The sequence below is a fragment of the Rattus norvegicus genome, chromosome 3, assembly GCF_036323735.1.
Source record: "Rattus norvegicus strain BN/NHsdMcwi chromosome 3, GRCr8, whole genome shotgun sequence".
NCBI classification, from domain to species: Eukaryota; Metazoa; Chordata; class Mammalia; order Rodentia; family Muridae; genus Rattus; species Rattus norvegicus.
The window spans coordinates 28,205,862-28,220,566 of NC_086021.1; the positions used below are offsets into that span (position 1 = coordinate 28,205,862).

The following is a 14,705-nucleotide window of genomic DNA, read 5'->3' on the forward strand; positions in this document are numbered from 1 at the left end:
AAGAGTGCTGGGAATTGAACCCCTCAAAGGCTGCAGGTGCTCTTTGACCTCTGAGCATCTCTCCAGCCCCTCTTATGTTAATTCTATGTGTGTGATTGTTTTGACTCCATGTATGTGAGTTGCATGTGTGTCTAGCGCTCACAGAGGCCAGTAGGGGGTGCTCTTCCCCAGAAACCCAGCTACCCATGGTTATAAGCCTCTCCCGCCTGATGCCTGAATTTTAATGTACGCTGTGGTATAACTCAGCGGCTCATGTTTGTACAGCAAGTACTCTGTTGACCAAGTGATCTCCCTAGTGCCAAGGTGTTTCTTTCTTTCTTTTTTTTTTCTTTTTTCTTTTTTTTTCGGAGCTGGGGACCGAACCACTCTACCACTGAGCTAAATCCCCAACCCCTCTTTTTTCTTTTTTTAAAGATTTGTTTACTTATTATATATGAGTACACTGTTGCTGTGCTGTCTGCAGACACACCAGAAGAGGGCATCAGATCCCATTCCAGATGGTTGTGAGCCACCATGTGGTTGCTGGGAACTGAACTCAGGACCTCTGGAAGAGCAGTCAGGGAGTGCTTTTAACCACTGAGCCATCTCTCCAGCCCATGTTTCTTTTTAAATTAAAACAATTTTTAAAAAATTATACACGCAAATAACATACACACTAAAATAAACAAACAAACAAACAAATAAAGTAAAACATTTTTAAAAGGCAATGCTACTCCATTTGTTTGGTTCTTTGCGTGTAACTGCTTTTTCTCTCTGCTGTTTGGACTTCCTCTGATGAAATAAGAGCTCCTTCACTAGAGTTTTACCACCTCGGGCCAGACAGGCCTGGACTCCCAGCCTGGAAACCATGAGCTAAACAGACATCTTTGCTTTTTGTTTTTTTTTGGTTTTCTTAGTTTTTGCCTTGCCTTGCCTTGCCTTGCCTTGTCTTGTCTTGTCTTGTCCTGTCCTGTCCTGTTTTGTTTTGTTTTGAGAAAGGGTTTCTCTGTATAGCCTAGCTGTCCTGGAACTAGATTTGTAGACCAGGGTAGCCATGAACTCAAGAGATCCGCCTGCCTCTGCCTCCTGAGTGCTGGGATTGAAGGTTTGCACCCCCACATGTAGCTGCGTCTTTGCTTTTTATAGTGAAGGTGCCACTAGCACTTTCAGATGTTCAAATCAAATGGTCTGATGGTGTTGTAACAAAGACTCGAGCAGTGCAGCCTTGATGTCTAGAGATCTGAGTCTTGTCTACTCATCTGTACTGTTAGATGCTCGCCCGCCTGCCCTTTCTGTGCCTGTGCTTATGGGCCAGCAGCTGAGCAGTGAACCGAGTCTTCTTTTGTTTGTAGAAAGCCAGGAAGGGGCCACCTCAGACCTGGGGATGGCATACAACCGTGCCAGGATTTTGCCACACTCAGAGGAGCAACTTGGGAGCTCTTTGGCCAGCAAGGTATATCCATCCATGCCCTCCTCATTGTCCCTGGGGCCCTGCCTCCTCCCCTATTTACTAGTGCTGTGGGTGTGGCCACACCCACACCGAGCGTCAGCCGTGATGGAGATGCTCGCATTCTTTCCTCGGCGCCTTCTTTCCTCTTCCCTCTTTTGATGACTTGTATCTGTGTTCTTTTCAAGTCCAAGAAAAGCGTTGTTGCAGAGACCTCTGCCGTCTTCCACTACTCGGAGAAGCCCAGGGATGAGCCTGGGCCTAGCGGGAGGACAGATGCTATCTTCAGGGCTGCCACAAAGGACCTCCTAACCCTGATGAAGCTGGATGTGAGTGTGGGGCTCAGAAATGGGGTGGCGGCGACTCCTGATCCTCGAGGAACCTGCTTCTTTCTGTCCTCTCCCCCCCCCCCCCGTTTTGGGTAGCACATCCCTCTAATGCTTCCTGGGGTATCTGTGACCTGCACAGTGGCCCTCTTCTTTCTCCAGGCCTGCCAGGAGTGGGGGTCCACATCTATAGGTGTAGCCTTGGCCCAAATCAGCGCATCTGTGGGCTTTTACAATCACCTAGGCACATGCAACTATATCCTCATAACATGTTATTTTTCCCTTGTCTGTCTGTCTGTCTCTGTCTTTGTCTCTGTCTCTCTCTCCCTCTCCCTCTGTGTGTGTGTGTGTGTGTGTGTGTGTGTGTGTGTGTGTGTGTGTGTAGTCAGGCTGGGTCCTGTCTCATCTTCCTGAGTGCTATAGTGAATAGGCTGTATAAAATACATGTGCCACCATGCCTGGCCCTTGTATTTATTTATTTACTTATTTATTTTTTTTTCCGGAGCTGAGGTCCGAACCCAGGGCCTTGCACTTGCTAGGCAAGTGCTCTACCACTGAGCTAAATCCCCAAACCGGCCCTTGTATTTTTTAATGCATGAAAATAATACATGTGTCTTAGTCAGTGTTCTATTATTATTAAGATATGCCATGACTATGGAAATACTTATAAAAACACTTAGTCGGGGCTGGCTTACATTCAGAGGTTCAGTCCATTATCATCATGGTGGGAAGCCTGGCAGTGTACAGGCAGACATGGTGCTGGAGAAGGAGCTAAGAGTGCTCCATCTGGATGGGCAGGCAGTAGGAAGACAGAGACACAGGGTGGGCCTGGCTTGAACATTTAAACCCCAAAGCCTACCTGCCTTCCCCATCCCCTGTGACACACTTCTGCAACAAAGATACACCTCCTAATCCCTCTCAAGTAGCACCACTCCCAGATGACCACGCTTTCAAATCTGTGAGCCAATGGGGGCCATTCTTATTCAGATTACTGCAGTGTGTGGAGTCTAGGAGAACAGCTTTGGGTGCGGTCCTCAGGAACACGCCCACCTCCTTTGAGGCAGGATCTCTCATTGACCTGAAGCCTGCTGGTTACGCTGACCTGCAAGACTCCCTTGTCGCTGTCTCACTGGCACTGGGATGCTAAGTCTACACCGCCGCGCGTCAGCCGTTTAAGGAGCAAAGTCAGGTTCTTGTGCTTCTAAGGCAAGTGCTTTATTGACATAGCCATATTCCTAGCCCATCTCATGCTTTTAAACAATATGAAGACCTTGTGCACAGGCTAGGAAAGCGCCTGCATTCACCTCTCTGAGGATCCACAAAGCCAGCTGTTTTAGTTTCTTTCATAAAGATAAAACACCATGACCAAGGCAAGTTATAGAAGGAAGAGTTTATTTGAGGCTTATAATTCCAGAGGGCTGGAAGCCCATCACCATTATGGTGGGAAGGAAAGCAGCTGCCAGGCAGGCACAGTGCTGGAGCCTCTGAGACCCACATCCTGACCCTCAAACAGGAAGCAAATAGGCACGAGGGTCTGAGTCTTTGAAACCTCAAAGCCTGCCCCTGGCGACAACCAGTCCAACAAGGCTCTATCCTTCCCCCTTCCCAGACAGCTCCTCAGTGGGTCCAAGTACTCAAATGTGAGCCTAAGACAGGTGCTCCGGCTTTCTGAGGAACGGGAGCTTGTCCAGGCAGCCAGCTTCTCTACAGCTTGGTTAAGTGTCAGAAGCTATGTTTTATGCTTTCTATATGTTCAGGTAATATTTAATTTGTTCTTGGATTTCTGACAGGATCGAAGACTAATTATAGTCTTATAATCAAACTTAGGTTGTTTAATATTGAGGAAGATGATACTGATTTAAAAGAATGGTTTTCAGATGATAATATAATTCAGGTATAGAACTGTAAACTCTTTAAAGATAAATGTTAGAGTAATATACATATTAGTTGTATATCATACTTTATAATTTATATAATTGTTATGATTGTGCTCAATTTATGTCTGAGAGAAAAGAGCCTTTTTTGTTGGATGAAAAGGGTGAGATGTTGGAGATTGAATTTATGTTTACATGAGAATTCACACATCTGCTATGGGATCCCTGGCAACAGTTGGTTTGACTGGTCAGTAAAGAGCCAGCGGCCAATGGCTGGGCACGGGGTACAGAGGCGGGACTTTGAGGATTCCCAGAGAGGAAACGCAGGACAGGGAGAAGGAGAATAGCCAAGGCAGAAGGAAGGAAGCAGATATTAACATGACAACTATGGAACACAGAAACCCAACCATGTAAGAATCTGGAAAAAAGGCCCCAGGCGCCACCCCCTCCCTCCATTTGGGTCTGGGGTATCAGAGATAAAGTATAGATTTTAGAAGGAAATAACTCAAGAATATTGGAGGGGAGTATGTTAGCCATGTGGAGGTGAGGAGTGGCCCACCCACCGAGCTAGTTAAGGCTTATTCAAGTATAAAGGTAGTGTGTGTGTGTGTGTGTGTGTGTGTGTGTGTGTGTGTGTGTGTGTGTGTTTCCCTCTGAGATACAGGCATCTGGGGTGGGTGGCGTGAAGTCCCAGAGAGGTTTACAAACTTATTGCTACATATGAGAGTCATTATCTCGTGTGTGTGTGTGTGTGTGTGTGTGTGTTTGGTTTCTTTGAGACAAAATTTCTCTGTGTAACCCTGGCTGTCTTGGAACTCTGTAGACCAGGCCGGTCTCAAACTCAGAGATTCCCCTAGCCCCGCCTCCGGAGTGCTGGTGTGGGTACTACTGCTGGAGTCATTCTCATTCAGACCACCATACCAGCACATGGGCGGGATGCAGACTGTAAGCAGCCCTCAAGCCCACTGTGTATGTTCCAGGTTAGCCTGCTCCCCAGATAGGTCCATTTGTACCAGGCTGTACCTCTAGGTGCCCTGGTTGATTTCACCTGACCCTAGGCTAAGTAATTCATGCCACGTATGTTCTTTAGAGTGATTTCCATATGTTCAGCATGATGATTGACTCACATGGTGGTCTGAGGTTGGAATTTGATCTCCATCATCACTGCCCATTGTCCATTCTGTGAGTACATTGGCCTTAGTCCTTCAGTCACCCGCATTGCTGGTGGGCACACACACTGCCAGCAGTCATAGTGACCCAGTTGTTTCCAGTCACTGTGTGTAACTTGTTCACCCTTGATGAGGGCCTGGGCATGGATGCTGGGCCATGGAATGTCTCTAGTTTACTCTCAGAAACTGGGGCACACTCAAGATTTAGTCAATACAGCTCTTAAGAGTGTCAGCCTTTTATGGCTCTTTGGCTGGCTCTCTCTCTCTCTCTCTCTCTCTCTCTCTCTCTCTCTCTCTCTGTGTGTGTGTGTGTGTGTGTGTGTGTGTGTGTGTGTGTGTGTGTGTGTTTGTGTTGCCTTTTCCCTTTCCTTTTTCTTTGTCACTCTTAGTTTGGGGCAGGGGCAATAATGACCACACATACCAGGGAGCACTACCTCTGAGTGGCACTCCAGGGCACTGAGAGCTTTTAAAGAGATTCAGAGGGGTTGGGGATTTAGCTCAGTGGTAGAGCACTTGCTTAGCAAGCGCAAGGCCCTGGGTTCAGTCCCCAGCTCTGGAAAAAAGTAAAAAAAAAAAAAAGAGATTCAGAAACATACTAAGGATTGGGTCTTCAGGAGCCAAACTGTGGGAGTGGGAGAGTTCTGAGGGGAGGCAACCACCTGTTCTTCTGGCTGGCTTGGCCTACACTTGAACAGGGGATGTCCACCTGAGTTAGGGGCCCAAGTTTGGTTATTTTTTATGGCTCTATAATTTCTACTTCTTATAGAAATCTGCTATCACCATTAAATGTTTCTAGTTTGGGGTGGGAAGCTGGATGGGTCAAGCATGAGGACCTAGGTTTGGATCCCCAGCACTCAGAGTGGGAGTGGCTACCATAGCATAGGTAGCCATGTGTGTCTGTGCCCTAACCCTAGGGCAGTGTGGGGGCAGGGACAGAGACAGGCAAATTCTGGGGCTTTCTGAATAGCGCGCCCTGTGGAAACAGGGAGCTGCCTATTTACTGAGAGATCCAGTTTCAAAAAATAAAGTGGAGGACTAGAGAATGCTTGGCAAGGAAGAGCATTTACTTCTCTTACAGAAGCCTGGGGTTCAGGTCTCAGCACTCACACACTAATTTACAACTCCGTTATTCTGGTTCCAGGATATCTGACACCCTCTTCTGACCTCTGTTGGTACTGCATATACATGGTAAACTTACATGCATGTAGACATAACACTCATAAACATAAAATAAAAATAAATAATTAAAAAATTTAATTTATGTGCATTGGTGTATCGCTTGCACGTGTGTCTGTGTGAGGGTGTCAGGTCCCCTGGAACTGGAGTTACAGGCACTGGGTACTGGGAACTGAACCAGGTCCTGTGGGAGAGCAACCAGGGCTTTTAACCACTGAGCCATCTGTCTGGCCCCAAACAAATTCAGACAAGCAAGCAAAAGGTGGGATGTGAAGGTGGTGCGTGGATAAAGGCACCTGCCACCAAGCCTGATGTTCGATCCCTGGGACCCAACTTCTGCAGGTTGTCCTCTGCCTTCACATGTGCACTGTTAGACGCCTGCTGCTGCCTCCCTGCAAACACACACAAATGCAGTGAACAGGTTCTCAGAGGAGCAGATTTATAGACACGGACACCTACTGCCAACCCAGCCTCTGGCCTTCCCATACACAGAGACAGGCCCCTGTGACACGCACACACGCACGCACACACACACGCACACACACACACACGCACACTCGCACACATGGGTGGCGGTGAGGGAGAGGCGGTTCTTGGTATTGCTAAATGCTTTAGAGTTTCCTCAGCAGTGTCCTCTGTAAGAGGTCTGTCTCTCGGAGCCATGTGTGTTTAATCCCTTCTGGGTCTTGCTCATCCCTCCTTCTGTGCTGACATTGGAATATTCACTGTTGGCATCGTGAGAGCCCTAAGATGACACTCTTCTTTCTGCAGCAGACAGGACTGTTCAGCTAGTGCCCAACTTTCTGGTTATCTCAGTAACTCTGTAAATGGCAGAAACGCCCAGGCTGAGCTAGCTCATATGTCTCCACAGCTTTCCCCCTTGGTCCCCTTCTGTCCTGGCTGGTTTTGTGTCATCTTAACACAAGCTGGAGTTACCACAGGAAAGGAGCCTCCCTTGAGGAAATGCCTCCAGGAGATCCTGCTGTAAGGCATTTTCTAATTAGTGATCAAGCAGGGAGGGCCCAGCCCATTGTGGGTGGTGCTGTCCCTGGGCTGGTGGTCCTGGGCTCTATCAGAGAGCAAGCTAAGCAAGGCAGGGGAAGCAAGCCAGTAAGTAACATCCCTCCATGGCCTCTGCATCAGCTCCTGCTTCCTGCCCTGTGTGAGTTTCAGTCCTGACTTCCTTTGGTGATGAACAGAAATGTGGAAGTGTAAGCTGAATAAACCCTTTCCTCCCCAGCTTGCTTCCTGGTCATGATGTTTGTGCAGGAATAGAAGCCCTGACTAAGACACCTTCCCTCTCTGGCTGACTTTTCATGGCCTCTTTTATTGAGCCAGCTTTCTTCCCTTGAGTTTGTAAAGGTTCAGAGGTGGCCTCTGTTGATTGAGCTACCGTGTAGGTACTTAGATCCAAACCTGGGTCCTCTGAAAGAGCAACAAATGCTCTTAACCACTGAGCCATCTCTCCAGCTCCTCACTGTCATTTTGTCATAGTGGCTAGTGACCTTTCTTACCTTTGTTACTAGTTTTGTTTTACCATCACTGAGAGCTGTGAATTCAAATTTATTTTCCCCCAGGCCTTTACAGGTGCCATGCTCATATACATACAGACACTCGATCCGTGCCAGCTCCCGTGTGCTTTGACAAGCCCCAGTTGTGCTAGATGGCAGGTTATTCCTGACCTCATGAGGCGTGTAGAAAGGCCAGGGTTTGCAGGTGGCATGGATGGGAGATGGCACCCTAGGTAGATTTACCTGAGTTGGCTTTTTAAAAGAGCAGCCCATGTCTCAAGAAGAAAAGGGAGGAGGAGAAGGAAGGAGAGAGAGGGAGGGAGGAAGAAGGAGAGGGAGGGAAGAAGGAGAAGTAGAGGGAGACAGACAGACAGACAGAACTCTCGGGCTGGACTTGAATTTGTTGGAGAGTTTCTTGTGTCTCAGTCTCCTGAGTTTTGGGTTATACTAGTTGATTAGTCTTTGTAATGGGTATGGAAAGGGTCCCACTTTGGTGGCTTCTCTTTATGCCAGTGACCTTTATGAAATGAACTGCCTTTTCTTAATGAAATAATTCTGCCCTGTCCTGTGTAAATTTGTAAACATATTGGTCTGCATCTCTGCATTTTCTGCTGTGTTCCACTCATCTTTTGCACAGAATATGATCTTGTCCGTTAGTGCACAGGCCCCAGAGAAGCACGCGACACAGCCATACCCATGTTGCCTCTGTCCTTGCCTCTCAGGCCCCATCTTTTGTGTCTTCACTTAAGTATCTCGTCATATTCCTTCTTGAAATCTGTTCTGCGTTTTAGGACCCATCCCTATTGGATGGCCGGGTGGCATTTCTTCATGTTCCTGCAGGCACCATAGTGTCAAAACAGGGAGACCAGGTAAGTTAAGAACCTCAGTCTAGGAACTGCCTATCCCTGCAGCTCAGTGCTGGGTAGAGTGCGGGTAAGGGCACAATGGTTGGAAGTTGGCCCAGTGCCACACCACTAGACCTCTGGGCACTCACTGTCTTAGTCTCTGAGCAGCTCAGGGTTTAGGGGCTAGGCTTCTCCATGGTTGTGCCTGCTACCCTGGCACCTTTTCTGGAATCTGAGGGATTGGAGAACATTTGCAATGAGTTCTATAATAGATACAAAGAAGTTGGGATTTGGGGTTGGGGATTTAGCTCAGTGGTAGAGTGCTTGCCTAGCAAGCTCAAGGCCCTGGGTTTGGTCCCCAGCTCTGAAAAAAAGAAAAGAAAAAAAAAAAGAAGTTGGGATTTGGCCCTTCGTGGTTTTATGGATGTTGGATCAAATTATGTGACTTTGATGGGTAGCTCTGTAGAGCTTCCGAGTGACGGGCTCTTCCATTTCTGTGGGGAAATGGGCTGACATTTATGTAGAGCAGTGGAGAGCCACGTGAGGAGGGAAGGGACGTGTGTCTGAGACCGAGAAAGGAAATTTCTTGTAATTGATTTAAAAAAAAACCCAAACAAACAAATAAACAGAACACAGAGGCACTGAAGAGCAATGCTCTGGGACAGTTAGCAGTGTTCTTAGTGCAGACGCGTCAAAGGCTGGCTTCCCACCACCTAGAATAGACAGAGCAGCAGCTGCTGTACCACTGTGACCCTGTGGGGTTCAGGAAACTTCCCTGGGTTCTGGGTCAGTGGGGCATTCCGGGCCACTCTCACATACATCGTGCTGAAGGTAACCTTCTCTGCTTTTCTAGGATGTCAACATTTTGTTTGTGGTCTCGGGGATGCTGCATGTGTACCAGCAAAAGATTGACAGCCTGGAGGACACTTGCCTGTTTCTCACCCATCCTGGGGAGATGGTGGGGCAACTGGCAGTGCTCACTGGAGAGCCCCTAATGTTCACCATCAGAGCCAACCGGGACTGCAGCTTTCTGTCCATCTCGAAGGCCCACTTCTATGAGTGAGTCTTCTCATTCCCTTTCTGTCCTGGGTCCTCCGTCTCTGAGGGCTCTCAGGGATAGGCCTGCCGCTGGCTGCCCTGGCTCTTTAGCTCAGTAGCTGCATACACTGCTACCCATACACAGGTTCAGTCATTCATTCAGAGAGCCTCCGTGTGGCTTATGATATCTGACATTTGCTACTTTCTCTGTTGCTGTATGGCTCTCACCCAGTCATATCTCGTTGTCTGTACATTCTGTGGCCACACATATCAGGGGATAGAGCTGGAATTAGTGTCTGGCTCATTACTTAGAAGCCTGTTCACAGTGGAGTAGGTCTGGATGGAAAGCATGATGGTCATGGAGTGGAGTGGCTTGTTCACTCTCCTTCCTTAAGTCAGAAGAGGTGGGTTTTGTTGTTGTGGTTGTTTTGGGATGGGCTTTCTCTTTGTAGCCTTAATTGTCCTGGAACTCATTCTGTAGAGCAGGCTGGCCTCAAACTCACAGAGATCCCCCTGCCTCTGCCTCCTGAGTGCTGAGATTAAAGTCATGTGCCACCACCGTTCAGTATAGGTTGTTACATAGAACTTGGATCTACCCATCTACCAAATATGTCCTTTACCTCCAGTGATGTCCTCCTCAGCCTGTCTGAGAGACCATAGGCTGCGTCTTCTGCTGACCTTTCTTTCTTTCTTTCTTTTTTTTTTTTTTTTGGTTCTTTTTTTTGGAGCTGGGGACCGAACCCAGGGCCTTGTGCTTCCTAGGCAAGTGCTCTACCACTGAGCTAAATCCCCAACCCCTCTGCTGACCTACTTCTCCTGTGAGTCCCAGGCATAAGATTAAAAATTGTCTTAGTTTGTAGCTTGCTTTGCAGGGTGAGGGCAGAGAGGGGCTGCCCATCAGGGTCCACAGTTTTTCTGAGTCTAGTTGAGCAACCTCCCCTCACATTTGTCTGTCCTAGCCAGCATCCATCTTTGTATCCTCATTGCTAGAAGGCCTCTTTTTCATCCATGCCTGATGTCTGCTCTGATCTTGTAGCTCTCCTGTCTGCAAGTTGAATAGATGCTCAGATAGAGGAGGTCAGGGGCCAGAAGGTCAAGGAAGCATAGCAGCTTAAAAATCATGTTTCAACTAAGGTGCTTTCAAAACAGTAGTAGAGGCCAGGGAAGGGAAGGCCTCCTCCAGATGTATCCTCCCTCTCCTAGGATTTGCTGGAATGCCTCTGGCCTGCTTCCCTGATGCTGTGCTCTCTGATACTTTCAGCATGCTGAGGGTAAGGACCTCATTTCACAGATGGCAGACATATCAAGGAGGTAGAACTGTACCTCGGCCCCTCTACTAGAGTTCGCCATCCTCTTGAGCTGCATGGATCCTCTCAGAGACACAGAGCATGCTCTCAGTCTGCTGTCCCCAGCCCCTGCCCCTGTCCATCTGAACCAAGGCACAGCTCTAGGATAGGCAGGAGGATGAACAGGAATCACCTTGTCTGTGTGGCTGCCAGGGCCCCATGGCCTTGCTCTTTTTCTCGTTACTCCTCTGACCTTGGCATAGCCTGGTCCTCCCTTGCCCACACGTGTGCGTTTCTCTGTGCTCCTACAAGTCTATGTAGGACGTCTCTGTGAGCTCAATACTGTCCTTATGTCTGCGTGTGCCTGTATGTTACTGTCTGTGTATGCATGTTTGGGCTTCTCTCCATGCCCTTATCCATGTTTCTCTGTGAGCCTTTGTGTATTAGTCTGTCTGTATATCCTTGTCCTTGCCCACATCTGTATGTGTGCACATGTATGGACGTCCTTGTATATATATGTATGTGTATATATATCTATATCTATATCTGTTACGTTTTTTATTTATGTGACCTTGTTTGTGTGTTTTCATCTGTGCGTGCATGTATTATGTGTCCTTGCCCATGTGTGTGTCTGTGTATCTTATTCTCTGAGTGTACACGCCTTTGAGTGTCCTTGTCTACGTGCACGTGGTTGTGTGGGCATAAACCCTCCTGGTGCAGGTATCTCTCACTTTACAGACATGGTCCAGCAAATGTCACGGGGACCCCACCCAATCTTGGGGATAAAATTATATCGTTGGCCTCTCTGAAGCTCTCATGGTCTTGCATTTGCCTCACTGCCCCGGGATGGGAGAGGCACAATAGAGAATGGGCGCGTTATCAATGCACGCTGCTTCCCTGTTCCTTATAGACTGGCGTTCCATGCTGTTACTGCATCTAGGTCTGGAGGCCTTCCGCCTCGGTTCTCTCCTGCCCAGTGTATATAAATAGCCCATGAACTATATGTATCTATGGGGTGCTGACCCCCAGCCCTGGAGCTATCATGACATCCCTGCCGTTGCCCTGTCTTCCACAGTCTGTTCACACAGTCACCAGAGAGGTGACAATGTTCTTGGGTCAGAAGCTTCAGCATTCTATGCCCACCCCAGGTAGACTCCATGCCTCTAGGTTCAAAGTCCCTGTGCATACACACAGACACAAACGACCCTCCCCACCTTGCATAACTCACTGTGCTGGCTGTCTACACTCATAAAGCTGCACATGTGGAGGTTGAAACCCTGCTCCCAAAACCTGGAGCTTAGGGGTGGCCCGTGCTCCAGGGGCCTTCATGAAGTGGATGGTCGTATGGGCACTCTCCTATGCCCCAAATCCATTGTTCCTGTGCAGCTGACAGCAGATGGCTGCCTGGACACCTCCTGTCTCAGCCCTCAGCGTCTCCCTCAAAGTAAACAATCAAGAGTCCTTCTGTGGTAGGTGGGGTTGAAAGTTCTGCTGCTCTCGAACGCTGTGACTCTTCTTGTGAGGAGTGGATCTAGTAGGGCTGGACGTAAGATGAAGGTGAGAGGAGGCCTCATGGGAATGGAAATGACTGGAGATTACATGGCAGGATCATGAGGAAGCGGCCGGATGTCGTCCTGGGCGTGGCCCACACAGTTGTGAGGAGGATGTCGTCCTTTGTGCGGCAGATTGACTTTGCACTGGACTGGATGGAAGTAGAGGCTGGGCGTGCCATATACAGGTGAGACTCACAGATGTAGAGCATACAGGGAAAGCCACAGGTACACAGTATCTATACAGAGGCCTGGGGGGTCTCCATCACTGCACGTCCTTGCTAATAGACCACATCCATGCCTGGAAGGCTGTACAACAAAGAGGGTGAGTTTCCTTATCCACACCTCACTCCTGGTACCCGTGGAAACATTGTTTGACACCACCCTGGGTTCTGTGCTTATACACATAGGCACAAGCACACTTTAGCAGACAGCTCTCCACATAAACCACACTATCCTATTGAAAGACCCACGTGCACACACGTAACACCATCCTATAGAAAGACCCAAGAGCCGTCTAAAGTGTCTTTTCCTCTGACCCTAGCCGGGCTGCCTTTGCTGGCCTCACCTCTGCTCAGACCACAGAGAGACCTGGGTTATAGCTGTCAGTTTTTATGGTGCTTAGAATTCAAGCTAAGGAAAAGTCAGAATACATATTTGAAGTAGCAGTGAACCCATATGTGCTAGCACAAATATTTTAAAGTGAAAAGTAATTATTTATTTACTTTTTTGAGACAGGGTCTCACTATGTAGGCTTGGCTGGTTGAGAATTCACTCTGTAGACCAGGCTAGCCTCTGACTCAGAGAGATTCACCTACCTCTGCCTACTGAGCGCAGGAATTAGAGGGTTTTGCCACCGCAGCCAGCATAGTAATTGCTTTACAAACCAAAGCACCCTGAGAAGTCTGCATGCTTTTTGTTGGTTGCATCCTGGGGTGTGGTTGGCTGGCTGTCATGGAGCTGGTTCTGTGAGCAGCATAGGCTGCTAAGCTGAGCTCCTTTGTGTCTCTGCAGGCAAGGGGACAAGTCTGACTGCACATACATCGTCCTCAGCGGCAGGCTGCGGTCTGTGATCCGAAAGGATGATGGGAAAAAACGCCTGGCAGGGGAGTATGGCCGAGGAGACCTCGTTGGTGTGGTAGGTGCCAGCTACCCTCTCTGCCTTGCATGACACTCCAGGACCTGCCTGTCTAGTTACCTGAGGAGGAGGAAGCCCACGTGACTGCCAGAGCGTGACTGTCCCCCACCCCTCCCTCCCTGCTGGTCCTGCCTGCCTTTGTCTGGGGCCCTATCTTAGCCTTCTGGGCTAGTCAAGATTCTGGTCTCTGGTTTCTGGCTGCTGAAGCCTTGGTGGATAGTATGCAAAAGATTTGACTGAGGGTAACTAACTAGCAGCTCACCCTGGCTTCCCCGTGCTGCCTACACAGGCAGCTTTCTCTGTCCTGACCTGTTAGTAACCAGCTTCAAGATGTTGCAGTGTTGGGCTTATAGAGCTCTATGAGGACAGTTAATTCCATTCTGCGCCTCTGGCTTCAGCTGGCTGGTTGGCTGGCTGGCTGGCTGGTTGGATGGATGGATGGATGGATGGATGGATGGATGGATGGATGGATGGATGGATGGCTGGCTGGCTGGTTGACTGGTTAGCTGGTTGGATGGATGGATGGATGGATGGATGGATGGATGGATGGATGGATAGATGGATGGATGGTTGGTTGGCTGGTTGGTTGGCTGGCTGGCTGGATGGTTGGTTGGTTGGCTGGTTAGCTGGTTGGTTGGTTGGTTGGCTGCTTGACTGTTGACTGACTGACTGGTTGACTGGTTAGCTGGTTGACTGGTTGGCTGGTTGGTTGGTTGACTGGTTAGCTGGTTGGTTGGTTGGCTGGTTGACTGTTGACTGACTGACTGGTTGGCTGGTTGACTGGTTGGCTGGTTGGTTTTTCCCTTGAGACAGGGTATTACTCCAACCCAGGTGGGCTTGGAGCTACCGGTAGACATGAGCTGGCCTTGTACTTGTGCTGATCCTTTTGAATCTGCTTCCTAAAAATTCAGAGGCCTTTTTTTTCTTTTATTGGATTTTTTAAATTTACATTTTAAATGTTATCCCCTTTCCCAGTTTCCCCTCCAGAAACCTGGTATGCCATCCTCTCCCCTGCTTCTATGAGGGTGCTCCCTCACTCATCCACTTCCTCCTACCTCCCTGCCCTGTCATTCCTCTACAGTAGGGCATTGAACCTTCACAGAACCAAGAACCTCCCCTTCCACTGATGCCCGTCAAGGCCATCCTCTGCTACATATGCGGATGGAGCCATAGGTCCATCCCTGTGTTCTCTTCGGATGCTGGTTTAGTTCCTGGGAGCTCTGGGGTGTCTGGTTGGTTGGTTGTTGCTCTTCCAATGGGGTTGCAAAACCCTTCAGCTACTTCAATTCTTTCTCTAACTCTTCCATTGGGGACCCTGTTCTCAGTTCAATGGTTGGCTGCAAGCATCGTCCTCTGTATTTGTCAG

At 48.8% G+C, this 14,705-nt stretch overlaps 1 protein-coding gene across 6 annotated transcripts in view; it reads left to right on the plus strand.

The window, feature by feature from the left end:
• Nucleotides 1-14,705, plus strand: part of Pnpla7 (patatin-like phospholipase domain containing 7) — a 79,004-nt gene that overhangs the window by 25,192 nt on the left and 39,107 nt on the right. For 5 of the 6 annotated variants that reach the window (XR_005501774.2, XM_039104252.2, XM_039104253.2 and 2 more), the window contains exons 13-18: nucleotides 1,332-1,432; nucleotides 1,615-1,755; nucleotides 8,274-8,351; nucleotides 9,181-9,386; nucleotides 12,258-12,389; nucleotides 13,216-13,339. Coding sequence is in view for 5 of the 6 variants with exons in the window: in XM_039104252.2 (XP_038960180.1) it covers nucleotides 1,332-1,432; nucleotides 1,615-1,755; nucleotides 8,274-8,351; nucleotides 9,181-9,386; nucleotides 12,258-12,389; nucleotides 13,216-13,339 (782 nt within the window). In the remaining variant the exon portion in view is untranslated. Of the gene's footprint in view, nucleotides 1-1,331; nucleotides 1,433-1,614; nucleotides 1,756-8,273; nucleotides 8,352-9,180; nucleotides 9,387-10,568; nucleotides 10,637-12,257; nucleotides 12,390-13,215; nucleotides 13,340-14,705 lie in introns of those variants that run through there. The other variant, XM_039104255.2, reaches the window with a different exon arrangement.